Here is a 19,262-nt window from a genome sequence, read left to right as displayed (position 1 = left end):
CCAGAATTGTATTAATGATATTTATCACATGGTAAAGGTTGCCACAATTTCACTAAATCATTTTAATCTAGACACATTTACAAAGGTTATAATGATTTTAAAAACCATACCTATATACCAGTCTTTTTAACAACTTTGCCTACCTCAGGAAAAACTATCATTCACACTAATAACTAACTTTCAGTCACCAGAAAAAATTACAGCATTAATATTTTTCCAATGTATAATCACCATAGACCAGCAGTGACAGCAAAAACTAAAATTCTATCCATGATGGGAGCAAAAAAAGAAGTTACTCACCTTTGTGCAATAATGATAATTCTTGGAGATGTGTCCCAATGGGTGCTCCACCTTAGGTTTCAGGCTTGCCCTGAGACTGCAGCTCAGAGACTTTGATAGCTGTTTTCAGCTGGACCGTGCATGAGCAGGCTCCGACATGCCGGTTCATGCCCTTTCTATCATGTGCACAGTCTGGACTCAGTCAGTTCCTTGAAACTGCGTCAAATCTGAAACAGAAAAACACAGAGAAGAATCCAAAGTGGGGAGGAAGGGTGGGTGATGGAGCACCCAGGGGGACACATCTTGAAGAATCATCATTACTGCACGAAGGTGAGTAACTTCTTTTTCTTCGAGTGTCTCCATGGGTACTCCATCTTAGGTGACTGAATAGCAGTACTCCCCCCCGGGATAAACAAGGAGGCAGGTACCATATTCAAGTCTTGTCCAGGACAGACAGCACCGCTGTGGACAAGGAGGTGTCCTCAGTCATCTGTCAGTAGACAGTTTAGTGCCTGATGAACGTGTTGTAGGATGCCCAGGTCGCCGCCCTGCAGATTCGCGAAGGGGAACTCTTCTGAAGAACGCCATTGACGCTGCCATCACTCTGGTCAACTGTGCCCTCAGTTGGCACGGCAAGGACACACCCTGCAGGGAGTAGCAACTTGTGATGCAGGACATGATAAGATTAGATAGTCTCTGCAAAGATATCACTTCGCCTTTAAATCGACAGGCTATAGACACCATCAGGCTCTTGGTCCTCTGAAAGGGTTTGGTTCTGTCAATGTAGAAGGCTACAGCGCTTCTCACACCCAATGAGGGCAATTGCACCTCACATGCCAAGGTGTACGGTTTAGGATAAAATGCAGGCAGCATTATTAGCTCGTAATATGGAATTCTGAGGTGACCCTCGGGATGAATCGGGCATGTAATCTGAGTACTACCCCATCTTTGTTAAAAACTGTATATGGTGGGGTCGCCATAGCTACTTCTACATGGGGATGCTACATCGAAATAGCTTATTTTGATGTAGCAAAATCGAAATAAGCTATTTCGATGAATAGCTTCTACACATCCTCCAGGGCTGGTGCCGTCGACACTCAACGTTGATGTTGGGCAGCACTACATCGAAGTAGGCGCTGCAGGGGAGCATCTACACAGCAAAGCGGCCCACATCGAAATAAGGTTGCCAGGAACAGCTGCAGACAGGGTCACAGGGCGGACTAGCACTTCCGGGGCAACAGCAAGGTGCTCCCTTAAAGGGCCCCTCCCAGACACACTTGCACTAAACAGCACAAGATCCACAGAGCCGACAACTGGTTGCAGACCCTGTGCATGCAGCATGGATCCCCAGCTGCAGCAGCAGCAGCCAGAAGCCCTGGGCTAAGGGCTGTTGCATACGGTGACCATCGAGCTCCACAGGGGCTGGAGAGAGCATCTCTCAACCCCTCAGCTGATGGCTGCCATGGCGGACCCCGCTTTTTCGATGTTGCGGGACGTGGATCGTCTACACGTGCCCTACTTCGACGTTCAATGTCAAAGTAGGGCGCTATTCCCATCTCCTGTTGGGGATAGCAACTTCGACGTCTCACCGCCTTACGTCGATTTCAACTTCGAAATAGCGCTCGCCACGTGTAGACGTGGCGGGCACTATTTCAAAGTTGGCACGGCTACTTCGAAGTAGCTGGCTCATGTAGACGCAGCTCATGAGAGCAGACAGCTCGCTCACCCTTTGGCTGGATGTAACTGCCAGGATGAACTGAGTCTTTAATGTTAACAATCTGAGCAAAGCCATGGCCATAGGCCTGAATGTGCCCCTCCTCAGTGTCTCTAGGACAAGTCCAAACTCCAGAGGGCACAACAGGCCACCTCGGTGGGTATAGCTCTGGCCCCCCCTTTTTCTGGGACCCCATTCTTTTAATACCCCTCTGAAACCACCACCCCCCACTCATGCATCTGACAAAGCAGGTCTTAACCCACAAAAACTTATGCTCCAAAATATCTGCTCGTCTATAAGGTGCCACAAGACTTCTTGTTGTTCTTGGTGGGTACAGGTTACCCAGCCCTTTAAGGAAATGTTCTGTAATTGGGTGAGCAAAGACTGATGTGCCGTCTATTGTGTGCCTGAACGCTGATATGGCAGCCAGGTGCACTTTCAAAGATGTCAGTGCTAAACCTTGTTGCTTTAGGTCCAGCAAGTAGTCCAGAATAGGGTGGATCTGTGCTTCACTCGGAGACAGTTGCCTGGAGGAGCACCAGACCATCAATCACTTCCACTTAGAAAGTCTTACGTGTATTTTGCCATCTGCTCTGCACAAGGACCTCTTTTACTTGGTCGGAGCAGAGGTCCTTGGCACCGTCAAACCAGCAATGAGCCAGGCCGTGAGATGAAGAGTGCAAGGGTGTGGGTGCACGATCACACCTTGATTCTGAGTCAACAGATCTATGGGACAAAGCAAGAGCTGCAGCATGTGCAACAACATCCTGTGCAGGACAGGGAACCAGTGCTGATGTGCCTATGGAGGTGCTCTTAGTACGAGCTTGGCTCTGTCCCTGTTGACTTTCTCCAGCACTCCAGGAATTAGCAGTGTCAGGGAAAATGTGTAGAGGAAGGTCGATTTCTGGTTGTTTATGATGAGTTCCAAAGAGAGGAAGGTGGCCTCCGTAACCTGTATCATAGTCACAACTTCTGTGTGAGATGCCCCTTTTATAAGACAATCATCCAGGTATGGGAAGATGATGATGTCTAGCCGTCGACAGCGTACCGCAACCACTGCGAGAGTCTGGGAGAATACCCGGGCTGAAGGGCAGGACCCGGTCCTGGAAATGTTCCTCACCCACCATGAACCATAGAAATCATCTGTGAGCGGAATGGATTGTTTATATGAAAATAGGCGACTTGTGGGTTGAGAGTCGCAAACCAATCCCTACGGTCTTGCACAGGAATTAGGGAGGTCAATGTCAGCATTTAGAAGCATTGTTTTCAGAGGTGGCGGTTCAAATTTTGAAGGTCCAGAATGGGCCTCCAACCCCCAGATTTCTTTTGGGTGAGAAAGTATTGGGAATAGAAGCCTTTCCCTCCGAACTAGTCCAGAACTGGTTCCACCTCCCCTATGGCAAGGAGCCAATCCAACTCTTGTCGAAGCATAGTCTTGTGAGAGGGGTCCCTGAAGAGGGATGGGGTAGGGTGGGTGGGACAGCTAAAGAGGAATGACATAACCCAAAGACACTACTTCCAACACCCATCTGTCTGTTATTACTCTGGACCATTGACTGAGGTATGGTCACAAGTGGTGCTGGAACAACTTCGGAGAAGGAGATGTGATTATCGCATTGATGGGGATGAAGCTCTCGACAACACCATCAAACTTGCTGTCTCACTTGCTGCCACTGTTGGCCATGAAGCAGGTTGTTCCTACACCTCGGCGGTCTCTGAGGAGGCCTGGACTATCATATTGCCTTGGTTGGTATCATTTTTGGAATGGCTGGGAGTACCTTCTTTGATACAGGATGAACAGTCTGAATCTAAATGGTGGCATGTACATACCCAGAGTTCTGATGGTAGTATGGGAGTCCTTGCTGGAGTTTAGCACCGTATCTGTAGATTCCATGAAAAGTTTTTGCTTGTCAAAGGGCAAATCCTCCACTTGCCTCTGGAGCTTCTTGAGGAAGCCCAAAGTTTGAAGACAAGATGTCCTTCTCATAACTATAGCCATGGATGTTGATCGAGCTGCCGTATCAGCCATTAGTCAAGGGCAATCTGGATGCTGGTCCTGGAAGCAGCATAGCCTTCCTGGATGATAGCTCTCAGCAATGGCTTCTTACAGTCAGGTAAGTACCCCATTAATAATGTTAGCATGGAGTAATTGTCAAAGTTGTGGTTCGACAAATGTGCTGCATAATTGGCCATTCATAACAGTAGCATGGACAACGAATAAATCTTCTGGCCAAAAAGGTCAAGATGCTTACAGTCCTTGTCGGCGGACTTGTACTTTGGTGCTTTAGCTCTCTGCTGAGAGGACTCCACGACCAGCGAGTTTTGCTAGGGGTGGGTGAATGAGTACTCCATACCTATGGAAGGGACAAAGTATTCTTATCTGCCCTTTGTTGGTAGCAGGAGCGGAAGCTGGCATCTGGCATATGTTGTCAGCCGCTTCTACAATGGCCTCTCCCAAGGGGATGGCAATCTTTGAGGAACCAGGGGCCTCAAGTTCTTTAACAGCCCTTGTTCCTCTCTTGGTTTTCTACCAGTTTAACACCTCACGTATTGGCCACTCTGCGGAACAAGTCCTGAAACTCCCTGAGATCATCAGTGGAGATGTATCGCCAGGAATAACGGCCTCGTCAGGTGAAGATGGCCTACGAGGGTTGTCAGTGTCAGAAAAATGGGCCTTCTCTTCCCCAGACTGAGGTGGAAGAGATGGAGGCTGAGGCTCTGATGATGGCAGAGATACTAGAGATGGGCTGGGAGACCAGGATGCCACAGAGTACTTTTCTGGTGACTCCCATCACTCATGCACATCTCATTCTCAATGATAATATGTCTCATAGTCCCAGGATCTAGCACAGTAAGGGTGGTGGTGATGCCTCACAGGAGAGTAGCATCTCTATGGAGAATGGTACCTATAACCATGCCTGTGTGAGGAATAAGACTGTGAATGCCTGGATGAAGGAGGTGGCAATATGAAGGGGCTGCTATCCTGGTGCCTCTGAGGTTTGGCCTCATACAAGTAAGGAGATCATGGTTTTAAAAATGGTGAAGGCAACCTCGATCTGTGATAAGGCAGTGCAGAATGCAGGAACAGCGATGGAATTGAATACTGTTCTGGAGATATCTGTGAGGTAACAAAGGCTATGTCTACACTAGCCCCAAACTTTGAAATGGCCATGCAAATGGGCCAGCTCATGGGAATAAGGGGACTTCGAAGTAGGCGGGGTCCTTTCGAAAAGGAGCCCCATCGGGACGAGCCACACGGCGGCGAGGCACATCAATTTCGAAGTGCTGCGGCTGCCCGCATGCTAATGAAGTGCTGAATATGCATTTCAGCGCTTCATTAGTAAACTTCGAAATGGCCATTTGCGTGGCCATTTCGAAGTTTGGGGCTAGTGTAGACACGGCCAAACAGGCAGGCACAACGAGCAGTGTGGTGAACGCTCGGGAGTGCGCCTGTACTTCAATTTAGACTTAGTGTTGGTGTGCTTAGGGTCTTTTTCTGTAGTTTTGATTAAGTCTGTAGTAGACTACGGGACAGTTGGCATCAGTACGGTCGGTGCTGATGATTCACGTCCAGGTGCTGGTACACTTGGTATCGCTGGGGTCAGTGCCTTCATTGCTGCCAAGTCCTCCAGTGGCACTAGACTCGGGGCCATCAGCACCAAACGTTGTGGTATGGAAACCATCAGTGCTGCCTCTAGATGGTCTGGAACCAATCTGCTACTTGGTTCTGTTTCATGAGCCGGTGCCATGAACTGTTTTCTTGGTCTTAGCCTTTTTAGACGCACCGGAGACCATTTCAGCAGCACTTCCAGCCTCACTCATCGTTCCTCTGGATAAACTGGGCAATGATCGAGTCGGAGAGGCTCTGGGATGTTTGTGCACAGCAGCTTCAGAAGAGAGAGTGCTCTGTGCTTGGCCTGGATGTCTTGGGAAGGCTCAGCACTTTCAAGAGAAGAAGGCTGGAGGGACTTGTCAAACAGGATCATGCGCAGCCGCATTTCCCTGCCCGTCCAGGCCTGTCCAGTAAGCTTTGAACAATGAGGACACTTTGATGGAATGTGCCCTCCTCCCAAACAGTGAATATATTTGGAACAGCTGTCCGAGGTGGGCACTGCCTTGCAGCAAGTATCACATTTCTTAAAACCAGCATGGTTATCACAGTTCTTTTAAATTGCAAATAAGGTCACTTAAATAAGAACAAGGAGTCCGTTTGCTCCACAGGAGTTGTCAACGAGGCTTAACTATTAATAGCCATGAACATTGAGAACTTTAACTACTTAAAAATTTTTAAAAATCTTCAACTTTAAAACTCTCTGTGGAGATACACATCTCATAGAACTGGAAGAGACCTTGGGAGGTCATCAGGTCTAGTCCCCCCCCCCCCCCCCCGTTAGCAGGACCAAGCACCCTCCTTTTTCATTTTATTTATTCTTTAAACCTTTTTGCCCCAGATTGCTAACTGGCCTCCTCTGGATTGAACTCACAATCCTGGGTTTAGCAGGCCAATGCTCAAATTGAGATATCCTTCCCCCACACAGAGATATTTTTCCCCCAAATCTCAGGTAACAAACCAGGAGGAAAGGAGAAGATGAACAACAGTCAATGCTCAGGAGAAGGTAGAAGCTCCATCTGCAGCAGCTGGCGGCTGAGAGGATCTGGCAGAGTCCGGACCATGCACGTAATAGAAAGGGCACAAAATGGTGTGTTGGAGCCCATGCACGCACGGTTCGGCTGAAAACAGCTATCAAGATCTCCGAGCTGCAGCACCAGGGCAAGCTTGTCACCTAAGGTAGAGCACCCATATGGACACTCGAAGAAGAATAGTGCTTTTGCAGCTACATCTCAGTCTGAACACAGTAACCACCGGCAGGATCTAGTAGTAAAAGCACAAATTGGGCATGATTCCCTATTACTTTGCACCTTGTGTAGTCAGTTATATCAATGCAAAGCAGATGCAAGTGTTTGTAAAATGTTACCAAATCATGATGATCAAAGCTCAGGTATCTGCAATCTGGTATCTATATGTAGCTATACAGAACATTCCTCATACGAGCATTTATAACAGCAAATGAGGTATTTCAACAAAAGACAAAGAAAGTGGTGTGCCAAACACTAGTTTTATCAACAGAAAACAATCTTGTCATTTTCTACACAGGAATGGTTATGTGAATATCAGTTACTATTCAGATCTATTTAAAAAGAAATACTAAATATTTATTTGGGTGTTCTAGCCTCTTATACAATGGCACATGGAGAACACCTGCAATCCAAAGCAAATATCACTGAAATGGAATTGAAACACAACCACAATGCTCTTTTCTAGTATGTAATTATTAATACTAATATTTTGGCAATTTACACATCTTGCTTTTTTAAAAATGAAAAAAAAAAACAATTAGATTATCTTATAGCTTCCCAAACTGCACTCAAAGTGAAAACAAAAGTTTAAACTATCAGAAAATATTTTGGATCATAAATTCTGTGCCTGTTTCTGATTGATTGGTTTCAGTGAAACTACTCATGGAGTTCAGTACTACAAGGTTGGAAGATTGAGTTCCTGCAGATTTAGGAAAAAAATCAAAACCAGTAAACTTAGTTTAAAAATATCTCTGTTCAGACTTAATCACAATTTCTTTAAAACTGGCAAAAAATGGTGTGATGTATCCAGCAATCAATAAACAGCACAATATTTATTTTCCATAAAAAGGACAGTTTCCTTAGTAAACTGTTCTACGTGGCTCAATGAATGTCAAGTTTCAAGAACCAAAAATTACATAATTAGTTGAATTACTTATTAGCGTGGCATCCAACATACTGGGAAAAAAATCAAAAGAAAGCTCGAAATGAGATTTTGCTTAAGATGTTCCCAACTGACCCATGAGATTTTGAAAAATTTATTGTAGCCTCCTTGCTGCACATCACCTCTCTCTGGAAATTAATTCAACTGCAGGGGCTAAATTGAGTAAGTACAAGACAATCCTACTGAAATCAGTGGGAGGTGACTAGGCAATTCTGAAATTTGCTCTACAGGTCTATCTGCATATTTAGGTGCCTAAATACTTTTCAAAATCTAGCCCTGAGATCTCAGTCCTTTCATTCCCTGCACACCTGCACTTTGCTGCGTCTAGACAGAGCCTCACAGAACCCATGGAACTGCACCGGGGCAGGATCAGGACCTTAGAGGGATAAACCAATATGGCCTGGGCAATAAGAAGTTAAGCCTCAATCCCTATTGTGAACTACTGAGTCTATCTGAAGCCCCACTGATTCAGTGCAGCTCTGGGTAAATGGAGAGGTTCAATCTCAATGACCAGATTTTCAGGGCTGGCGCTTGGAACGCCAAAGAGCATTTCTGTAAGCTACAAGATATTAAAAGCAATAATGCTTGTCACAGTCACATCCATGCCTCCTTAATGGGAGTTTGTACAAGGACTGGTGGCTGACACGTTTGTAGCAAAACCAAAACTTGGTGTGTCTCCCCCTGCCCCCAACTAATCTTAAATGTGCACCATAATATGAGCAGTGAAATGGTAGAGGCAGCCAAAAGCCTTTTTAGAATTAATTTTTTTCAGCTGGATATTAATTTAATATTACTAGTGATGGGAGCAAGCAAAACTGTGTGACCTCATTAGCAGCATCCGTGTATTAATTAGATCTAATGCAAGTGTCAAAGGTTGAATTGATCTAACTCTCTTAAGCTGTGTCCCTGCTGCCGGCAGCACAATTTTATGTGATAGGTCTTCATTAAGTCAGCCTCCTTCTGTCAAGTCACTGAGTTCAAAGTCAATAACCTTTGAAATGAAGGCAAGTAAGAAACTGTGCAACCATCAAGCTGTATGCAGTAAGAGCTGAGCTGACCTTATGTTTATGTTGTCTTTCCCCATCCCCATATATAGTTCTCTCCCCTTGATGTTCTTAACATATAGCCTCATTGGGGCAGGGACTCATTCATATTTCCTCTGTAAAGCATGATACATATCTATGGCTATATATAAGTAACAAGTAATTAACTCTGCTAAAGGTCACAGTTGTTTCCTCAAATAACAAGAGAGAATTTTATTTCAAGGATACAGTAAGCACAGATTAGAGAGTTAAACAAAGGGCTGTGAGGCTACCACTTTCTTAAATTATAAAGTACTGATGGTTCTCAATAAACCTATCAATATTATTTTAGCAGAGATCATAACCACTTCTGACCTGCCATTGAATCCTCTGAGGACCTTGTCCTATCACATGGAGCCAGGATTTGTCTAGTCTAGAATTACATTTGATCATTTTTAACATGTGCGAATGTACAGCTTGTCCTGACTAGAATTTTAGAAAGTGTTAATTCCTGTTAGCTAGCTTGATCTAACATCACATGTTTAAATCCTAATCTCCAGAAAGTTTCCAACATCTTGTCCTGTTGGTCCCAAACTGGAGTCAGAAAGTCTCTGATCGCCAAGATCTGCTTAGAACCTTCTTACACATGTTTTGAACCTCACTCTTGAGAGCATCCTGTATAAACTCAAGTACCATTCTGATGAGATTTGGGAAAGGTATCAAGTCAAGGTAATAGCAAATACTAAGTTTGTGAGATTTCAGTAAACACCCTGATGACTCAAGTAAACTCTTCTTGGAAGTTCGCCACTCCAATCCCAGCACTATTATCTCCTAATGATTGTATTTACCTTAATATATGAATCACTGGGACACCTGCAAGTCATCCAAGGATGACAGAAGCTTGGCACAAGTTGATCAAGAGAGTTTTCCACTTTACAATTCAGAATTCTGTTACAGAGCTATAGTATGAAAAGTCATAGTGACAGATAGAGATGACATTAACAGATCTTGTTGGTTATCACCCACATCAATGAACTACGACTACTTTAAAAGGAAGACAAAGGGGGAAAAAGCCCTACTATAAACAGATGAATTTGATTTTAGCTTAGATTTCTGATTACATCAGCTGCTGCAAAGAATTTCAGATGGTCTGAGAAAAATGTCCCAAAGGACCACTCACTTCATCTCTAAAGGTAACGAGAATTATATAGCACCTGCAAATCATGCTCCCCATCACATAGTTGTTCGCAGCTGAGAAACATTTTGGCAAAAAAATAAGTCGCATGTTTGCAAATGTGGATGTGGTTACAGAATACACATGGACAAATATAAATAATAAGACACCAACTCAAAGAGAGAGAAAGATGCTGTGACATCAACCTTACTTCATTACGCTTCTATAACTCTCCATCGTCTTTAAGTATAAAGTATTCTGTGTGATAAGACTGAAAGCAAACATATGACCGTAACACTGTGGTCATTAGAAAATATTCAGGTGACGCAGTAGTAGAATTTCTGAAGTATAATTAACCTTTAAACAACACCAGGATTCATTTTGAATAGCATTAACCTTTCAACACAGTGAAAACAACAATTGGGAAATACAGAAAAGACAAGCTAAACTTACGCCTGGAAAAATTGGCTTTGGGTGCATGCCTACAGAGCAATTTGAACCTCTGAATCCTCAGAGATGCATGGTATCTTTCTACAGCATGTTGGGGCTGTTTATTTCCATAAATTCCTATCAGTGAAGACATTTTTGTGACTTTTTCAGTCTCCGTAGAATTCAGCTGGATATCGGACAAACAAAAAATATCTTCATCTTTTCTTGTCTTCAAGAGCCTTGAAGACACTGCCATAGTGCAAACCCATTCTCCTCACACATTGTTGCCTCTTTCAAAGATTAAAAAAAAAAAAAAGTAGTGGAAGGTTTCATCATTTCTCATGCTTGCAAGGATGTTTTTATATCTATATTGATATCAATATATCAGTTACTACAGTAACCCAAACAACGAACTACCTTACAAATTCTAAAGTGGTGGGGAACACTGTTTTAGAACTTCATCAGACCTTTTTCTTCTTCACTCTCTACTGTTATTCTGAGCACAGACACCATTAGTTTCCCTTAGTCCTTGTGAGGGTCCCCTTATATGTAGAAAGATCCCTGAGCCCTCTTCGACTGCTCAGACACACAAGGACCAGGGATAATCTAGCTCTTACCGTTTTTTTGCTGTGCCGGTGCAATCGAGCCAGTAAACAGGGACACAACATAACAAACCTTTTTCTTAGATTTACCTTGTTCTTGGAGATAACAGCAATGATGCTTCAGACCACCAAAAAAGGAAAAAGTATCTCCAGGAGAAAAAGAGAGGAAGGGTTATTAGGCAGATGTAAAAAAGTTCAGAGGCAAGTTAGGAAAAATCCTAGTTGTCAGACATCAGCCTTGAACAAATAAAAATCAAAGCTGGTCAAGCAAAGTGGAAAAATGTAATGCTTATTGATGAGCTTCTGACCAAACTCTTGTGAACTCACTGAGAAGCACATCATACCAGAAGCTGCAGTTGGGAACCCTGGGCCCTTTTAAATCACTGGCCCCCAGCGCATCTGCGCCTTCCCCTCTCCCACCTTCAGCAGTCCTGCCACTGGGTCCAGCAGCACCACTGCTGGGGGGAGCAGAAGGGGCAGTGATTTTAAGGTGCTGCCTCTGGCTGCGTATGGGCTAGTACCAATGGCCACTTCTTGCCAGTATGTCATACCAGACCACTTTCACTTCTGCAATCCGGGGTTTGTTTAAATCTCCTGTTCTAGCAGTATAAGAGTATAGAACTAACACGGAAAACTTCTAACAATTATAGAGTGGCTGGAATTACAAGAGGGCTTTTTTGGTTTTTATATTTTACATATTTTTAAAAGACATTAACGTGGCATTAATGCGCATGACCATTTCAAAGTTTTGGGCGAGTGCAGACGTAGCCAGTATGTGTATCTAAAACAATGAGACCGTAAAGACATGTCTGTATATAATCTCCTCTTTCCAGTGAAAAGCCTAAGATTTCACATACATGTGACATGATGCTCTAGAGTGTGACTACTTGAGCTTCATAAATCATTTTGATGTGACATGGCCCCTCCTCTTCTTTGCCCCTCACTTTGGCCTACCAGCTTGAATTTAGCAAAATCACAGTGAGCGCCCAGAAGGCAGGCTAGCATGCTTTGACCCTTGGAACATCTTAGCCTCAGTTTATCAGATCACTCTGTCTGAATCTACAAGGAAGGCAATTCCACTGTTGTTTTGCTAAAGTAGTCAGGAAGCATTCAGCTGGAAACAAATTGACATCTTTTTCTCCTTAATGTCTATAGAAACCATTTGCATTGTGTTATACTGTATTTCTGAATTCCCAAGAGAAGCCTTTGCCTCAAGGGAAAATATTTTTAGTACACCAGCTCGAGTGTATCTGCTGTTGCATTGAGAGCAATTCCAAGAAAGGTAAGTTGCTACCTATTGGGCAACAGAAAAAAAAATCATTAAAATATTTCCACAGAAATCAGAATCTAACAAATATCCTGGATTTCTTAGATATACCTAATTAATGGCACCAACTTGTGTGTTCCCAGGAGAGAAAAAGACAGCACTGTTTGTCAACTAGCACCTTTTGCTTGTTGGAAAAATTATGCAACTATAGCAGAGGAAAGACCAATTTGTAGAGCCAGAGAAATCCATGAACATCTGCTTTATATCTACAGGCATCCCTAGCTATGGATGGCAATGTGATCTGTACGGATCATTTTCATGGATATGAATGTGGATACAAGTGTTTTTTTCAATCTAGAACCCTGCAAACTTGCAGATATCTTCTTTGTATTTGTGGGTATCCACATGCACAGATGTCAGTGCAGATATCCATGGCTCATTTTTGCAGATACAAATTTTGTTTACTTGCTGGGCTCTAACCATTTGTACAGTAAACAAGAGAAGTTTTTGAAGTCCTATCAGGGTAAACCAAACCATCCTTGTTTTGAGCTAAGAATATAATGTACAGGTTGAACTTCTCTAATTTGGAACTCCCTCATCCAGCAATATCAGTAATGTTGTACGATTTTAGTCAGCCAGATGAGCACTTATCACGGGTACGGCCAAGTTTCCCATGGTCCCATAAAAGTTTGCTTGCAGCCACCAGCCCTCGCTCTCAGTGTTCTGTGCTGTTGTTTAGCTGTAATTTACCCCAAATGTCTTCTAAGAGTCCAGTAAGCAGTGGAAGTGTTGGTAATGTGCTAAACAATATTGACCTCCCATGGTCTGGCAAATTCTCTTGTCCAGCACCTGTCAGGTCCTGAGGGTGCCTGACAAGAGATGTTAACCTGTAGTTAAATGACAGAAATAGAACCAACACTGTGCTGTAGTTCTGATCCTGCAATTTATACCATGCAGACCAACTCATGCGTCAGTGATCCCTGGAGTCAATGGCGTTCCATGTGGGTGCAGGAATCTGCATGTGCAGATCCATTTTCAGGCTAAGGAACCAAACGAGGATGGCCTTCCCCTCAAGTTTTGTGCTAGGCTGTCTACTCATTAAGAAAAGAAAATCATGCTCTATCAGAAGAAGAAGTCAGTTGACAATATTATTTAAACTAAAATGCACCATGACACCAGCCTGCAAGTGCTCATCTGCAGTTTCATCACTTAACTAAAGAGGTGTCCAAGCAGATGATAATCCATAACAATTGATTTAGAAGATGCCAACTCTGTTGAAGATGAATCAAAATATGAAAGCAAAACAAGGAAGCCTTTCTTCAGGGTAGTGGTTCAGTTGTTTGCATGATATCTAACTATGTGTTGTGTGACTAAAGAGCTGTGGTGGGGTTTGGGTACAGGTATGGAGCCAAAGGGGCTTTTTTTCAATGATGGAATGAACAGGTTGGGTTTGGTGTAGGTGTCTGTGTCTAAGATCTAGAGAAATGCATGTGCAGTGATTTCCCTGTGTAACTTTTAGCACTGGTGCCAGAACCTTAGAATCCTAACAATATTGACAATCCCATTAAATTATGAAATTATAATAGTAACGCAATTTTAAGGCCTGACTAAAAAGACCTAGTTAGGGTGTGATCATGATGTGAATTTAAAACAGCAAAATAATGAAAATGCATGTCTGAGAAAACTCGGTTATAATGCCATTAAAATCCTTCTATCATAGGCTCTGGTTACCTTGAAGAACACTGCATATCAGTGGAGAATACAGTTATTCCATCTAAGCAGGGCTTACATGTAACGGATACAAATATTATGTTCACAGCTCACCACTTGTACAATAGCATTAGAAACTACAGCACTTGCATTATACTAAGGGGCAAGAAATACCACTATATTTTTGTGGGCTCTATTGCTAAAATAAGGTATCCAATATTCCTCAGATTGGGAGTCCTGGCCAAAAAGGGAGTTGTCGAGCAGTGGGGAGGGGTATTTACATGGTTATTTTAGGAGGTTCGTGGTACAGCCAAACTTACATCTGCGCTGCCTTCTAAGATGGGCTGCTGGACAGCAGTGACTGCTACCCAGGTCTGAAGGTGTGCCCATCCAGCAGCAGTGCTGAAGTAAGGGTGGCAATATCCGATTATTCCACATTTACTTCTGCACCGCTGCCTTCAAAGCCAGGCAGCTGGAGAGTGACAGCTGCCTAGGGCCCAACTCTGCAGGAAACAGTGGAGAAGGAAGGGTGGCAATACTATACCATTCCAGCCTTACTCATAGGCAGTTGCTGACCGTGGCTCTGATTTCAGAGCTGGGGTCCCAGTCAGCAGTTACTGCTCTCCAACTGTCCAGTTCTGAAAGCAGTGCCAATGCCAACAGCAGCACAGAAGTAGGCGTAGCATTAATTTTAAATAAAGGGTTAATCTTTGCACCATACATGTCTAACGTCTAGTCTCCAGCAACAAAATATAAGAGTCATCAACTAATATAAAAGCAAAGATGGTGCTAAAGGAAAGGAGATGTGTAACAGAGGAATAGTAACAGAGAGGGAGCCGTGCTAGTCTATACACTATCAAAACAAAAAGCAGTCAAGTAGCACTTTAAAGACTAGCAAAATAGTTTATTAGGTGAGCGATCGTGGGACAGACCCACTTCATATGGTCTGAAGAAGTGGGTCTGTCCCACGATCGCTCACCTAATAAACTATTTTGCTAGTCTTTAAAGTGCTATTTGACTGCTTTTTGTTTTGTAACAGAGGAGAATTTGATTCACTAAAAACTAGCCAAGTCAAGTATTGGTATCAGTATGTTCTAAGGTCCATCTTCAATAGATTTCATGTGTTAGTAAGAGCGCTTTTATCATAATTTAAATTTTGCAAGACAGTCTAACTTTTACATACTGAACACTCAGGAAACTCAGTTCCCAACAGCCAGGAGCAAAGGACTAAAACAGTAGCAAAACTGAGCCACGGTGAAAGTGAGAGAGTTCTAACAAAGCCATGTAAAGATAAAAGAAACAAAAAACAATTTTAGCACTACATGGTCACAAGCTACTCATTTCTGTCAGGGTAAACCCAGAACAGCTTCATTCATCAGACAACACTTTTAATGTAGCTCTTCTGGATGTCTATAGCTGTAAATGAAAGAAAAATTTCAACCAGCAGTAGGTCAAAGTGGACTGCAGAACAACTAGTGTGACAAGGAAAGGTTCATGTGGCCTGTTACTGTGTGGCCAGCTAGTGTACCATAGATTTACACTCCAGCTTACCATGTAAAGAGTCCTCCTGAAGGGCGCTATCAGCTAATTCTGTTGATTGACCATGAAAAACAAGCAATTGCTGTTTTCATTAAAAACATTTTAACCAACTAATATATTTAGTGATGTGCACAGTCACTTTATATACAGAATACTTACTTTTCTTAACAAGAATTATTGTTGGCAAAATAATAGATACACTACAAATATAATTTGTTATACCATAGAGACAGAATATAGATGTGACTCACCTAACCACCCTGATCCAGAATTGGGTATGCACATGTCTGTCTCAGCACTTGGCAACACAAATCCAACCACAAAAACCTCTACCCCATCAGCCATTAGTGCCATCCCAAGAACAAAGAAGAGGGCCCACTGAAAACGGCCATGTCCACATTCTTGTATTATCAGCTCATACTGCTGTGCGAGCTCCTCTTCATCAGCTTTCCTCTCTGTTTCCAGTTCATGACGGTCCTTATATTCATCATGGATGGGCTGCTCTCGGGCCACTATGCCATCCTTGCTCTGCCCTATGTTTGGGATTCCCTGATATTCCCCTTCGTAAATCTCATCATCTTCATCATGTCCTTCAGTTGCTTCACTTGACCCTTCATCATCATTGGCTTCTCCATCATAATTTCCTCCTTGTATATAGTAATCATCATCTTCCCCTTCCTTGAACTGATTATAGGATCTCTGTGTATATCCATCCTGAGCTTTGTCTACCGTTTTGTTCACCTTCTTTACAGTTTGTCTCTTCACCTCCTTGGCAATGTCCTTAGCCCCTTTCACTAACGAAGTCCTGTCTTTGTACGTGTCTTCCATCATATATTAATGTATGATTATCCTTCTGCAGATGGATTTATAGATTCTGTCTGGAATAACTATTCTGTCCTGGATGTCAACAGTGGAGATGCAAGAACATGTTCAGCATCGATGAGATACCTGCAATATATAAAGAGAATATCCTTATTTATATTTTGTTCCCTCTTATAGGCTCCTTCCCACTGCTACAGTACCTTATTACTATCTATCTAGGAGTCAGAGAACAGTAGCTGCATTTCCACAAAGGGCTCAAAGATGGTGTACATACATTTTCTTTCTATGTTATTGAGAAAATGCACTTAAGAAAAATCCCTGTATCTCTGCACTTTCACACTATTGAATTTATTGTCTGCCAGTGTCTCACCAACATTAAGTATCAGAGGGGTAACACCAGTTTTCAGTCAGTCAAAGAAAAAACTCTCTATGCTGGTGCTTAAAATAAATATTACTTTCTCCAACTTCTGAAAAAAAATTGCTAGGGATGACCATAGCGCTACAATACCATTTTTAAGAAAGTAATTTGGTGTCTGTGAAAAGTGAAGTAATGAACAGCTACAGACACAGAAGGTGATTTATAAATAATAGCTGTGCAAGATTCTCCATATTAACTCATTAATGTGCTTTGATTTTCACCTGGAAGAGCCACATTTAGTGAAGAAAGGGCAGTCCAGTCTTCATAAAGATTCAAAGGCCGATCTAAAGTACAACGAAGTCAATAGAAAGACTCCTACTGACTTCAATAGACACTAAATCATGCCCTGAGTCCTTTGTGTCGGTTTTAAACTGTAAAGATGTTGACATCTGAACTAAGGATATGGACTGAGAGCATCTGCTAATTGCACACAGGAAGCATTCTATGGTTAACGGCTTTAGTCGCTTGGCTGGCATTTTCAAAAGCAGCTAGGTGATGTCGTACTGCAAGCCCCATGGAAAATAAACTCATGTAAGGCAATTTTTAAAATCTCACTAGCCTAGTCTGAATTTGAACCAGAAGACTAGAAGAGAAAAGCTCCCTCTTCCATTCTCCATACCCCCAGCTTGCAGCTCAAGGATTTTTAAAATAGCAAGTTGATTTTGAAATGTGTCTCCTTCCAGTAAAAATGAGCACAACATATAAACTTGAAAAAGGTAAGAAAAGTTATTTTTAAGAATTTTTGTTTTAAGAAGTACATAGGAACTGAAAAAGTACACAGACTTAAAGACTGGTTTAAATTAAAACTGAATCTGTCATATGAAAAGCCAATGTTTAGCTGTCTTTCATAAAAAAATTAAATTCCTTCCTTATCTCAAATACATTACATTATTTTCCCCATTGCAAAACTTAGCACCATTTTTCCTGTTTGAATACACAAGTCATTCATGCAGTGGTTCTCACGATCCAGCATGCAGTGCTTGGGATACAAACAGTGTACTGAAGGGCAGGGGTGAGCAAAGTAGGGGCAGGTCCCCTAAAGGGCACATGAAATCTCGTAAGTGGGGTGCAACACAATCAGCTGCTAGATCTCAGTCATCCATCTCATTAAAAATGTTGCAATATGTTACTGTTTTTATGTATGTGTATTCACATTTATATACCGGTTAATCAAGTTTTTACATTCTACAGCCTTATTTTCTTACACACACCAAAAAGTTGTTTTTTTTTTTTCATATGAACATTACCAATATTGCCATTGGTTTGGATTATATTAGACAGGTTGGGGAGTCCTGATAATTGCCAGGATGAAAGTGGAGCCTGACATAAAAAGTTTGCTCAACACCTGCTGCAGGGGAATGTTTAAAACCAGGACAACTACTTTTTTGAGGAAAACAATTTGACTGATTAAATTATTTGCACTAATAATAGGTTTAACCCCTGCACACTCCACCCCACCCCACCCCACCCCACCCCATAATGTTTTATGAATTAGCCTTTCAAAAACAAAAGATTATTTTACAATTAAGGTAGAATTTCAGAAGTGCTCTGCCTGAGCCTCGCTCTGCTCCTCCCATTCAAGATACTGAAGTTTGGTAATTGAGTTCCATGAGACTAGATGCTGACTAAGAAAGCATTTTAAAAAGTAATATGCTGTACTAAATAGCCTAAAAAGTATCATTTAGACCTCCATTTTCAGACTGACAATGTTCTGTGGCACAGGCAAAATTACAAAATGCATTATGGAAGGTAGGACACAGAATAATTTTAATAAAAGAAAAATTAAGTCATATAATGTGTATGTAGCCATAAAATCAGTATATTTTAATGTATCAAAAGGAAATATTAGAACTTGCCCCATAAATATTACAAACAGTCACCACAGTTCTCTATTTTCTAGTCCCCCAGTCTAGTCCACAGGTGTCCAAGAGGAATTCAAAGACTACCACAATTGTGGTTGTCATCTTTCCATATTCACCACATTGTATTATACAAAACTTTATGGAGCCAGGCACTCCCAGCATTCTCCCACTAAATAAATGCCCTCCCCATCTCCCAGAGACAGGCACTCCCAGTCCCCCCCAAATAAATGCCCTCCCTCACCCTCAGAGCCAGGCACTCCCAGCCCCACCCCCCTCACTCTAACTGAATGCCCTCCCCAAGAGTCAGGCACCCTCAGCCCCGCCATCCTAATTCAATGCTGCCTCCAGGGCCACTGCCACCACAAGCTTCTTCTAACAAGAGGTAGGGCTCATGCGTAGAGTGGGTGGATGTCTCTCCCCATGAGCGGCTTTCAGGAGGGGCTGCATTTAAAGGCTCCAAGAGTGGGTTGGCCATCCTCATATTTGCCACAACACAGCGTCCTATTTGCCATGTGGCGAGGGGCAAATGTATTGGACACCTCCGATCTAGAGTCTAGATTGATCTGATACTCTTTGAATGTTCCTCAAACCAGTCAAGGATCAGAGCACCCTACAAATTTTCTA

At 42.7% G+C, this 19,262-nt stretch overlaps 1 protein-coding gene across 1 annotated transcript in view; it reads right to left on the bottom strand.

The window, feature by feature from the left end:
• Nucleotides 1-16,364, bottom strand: part of SV2C (synaptic vesicle glycoprotein 2C) — a 134,333-nt gene extending 117,969 nt beyond the window's left edge. The window contains exon 1 of the mRNA XM_074994240.1: nt 15,788-16,364. Coding sequence (XP_074850341.1) covers nt 15,788-16,364 — 577 coding nt within the window. The remainder of the gene's footprint in view (nt 1-15,787) is intronic.
• Between the last annotated feature and the right edge of the window lie 2,898 nt (nt 16,365-19,262).

The sequence above is a fragment of the Carettochelys insculpta genome, chromosome 5, assembly GCF_033958435.1.
Source record: "Carettochelys insculpta isolate YL-2023 chromosome 5, ASM3395843v1, whole genome shotgun sequence".
NCBI lineage: Eukaryota > Metazoa > Chordata > Testudines > Carettochelyidae > Carettochelys > Carettochelys insculpta.
This window is presented reverse-complemented; position numbering and strand designations above follow the sequence as displayed.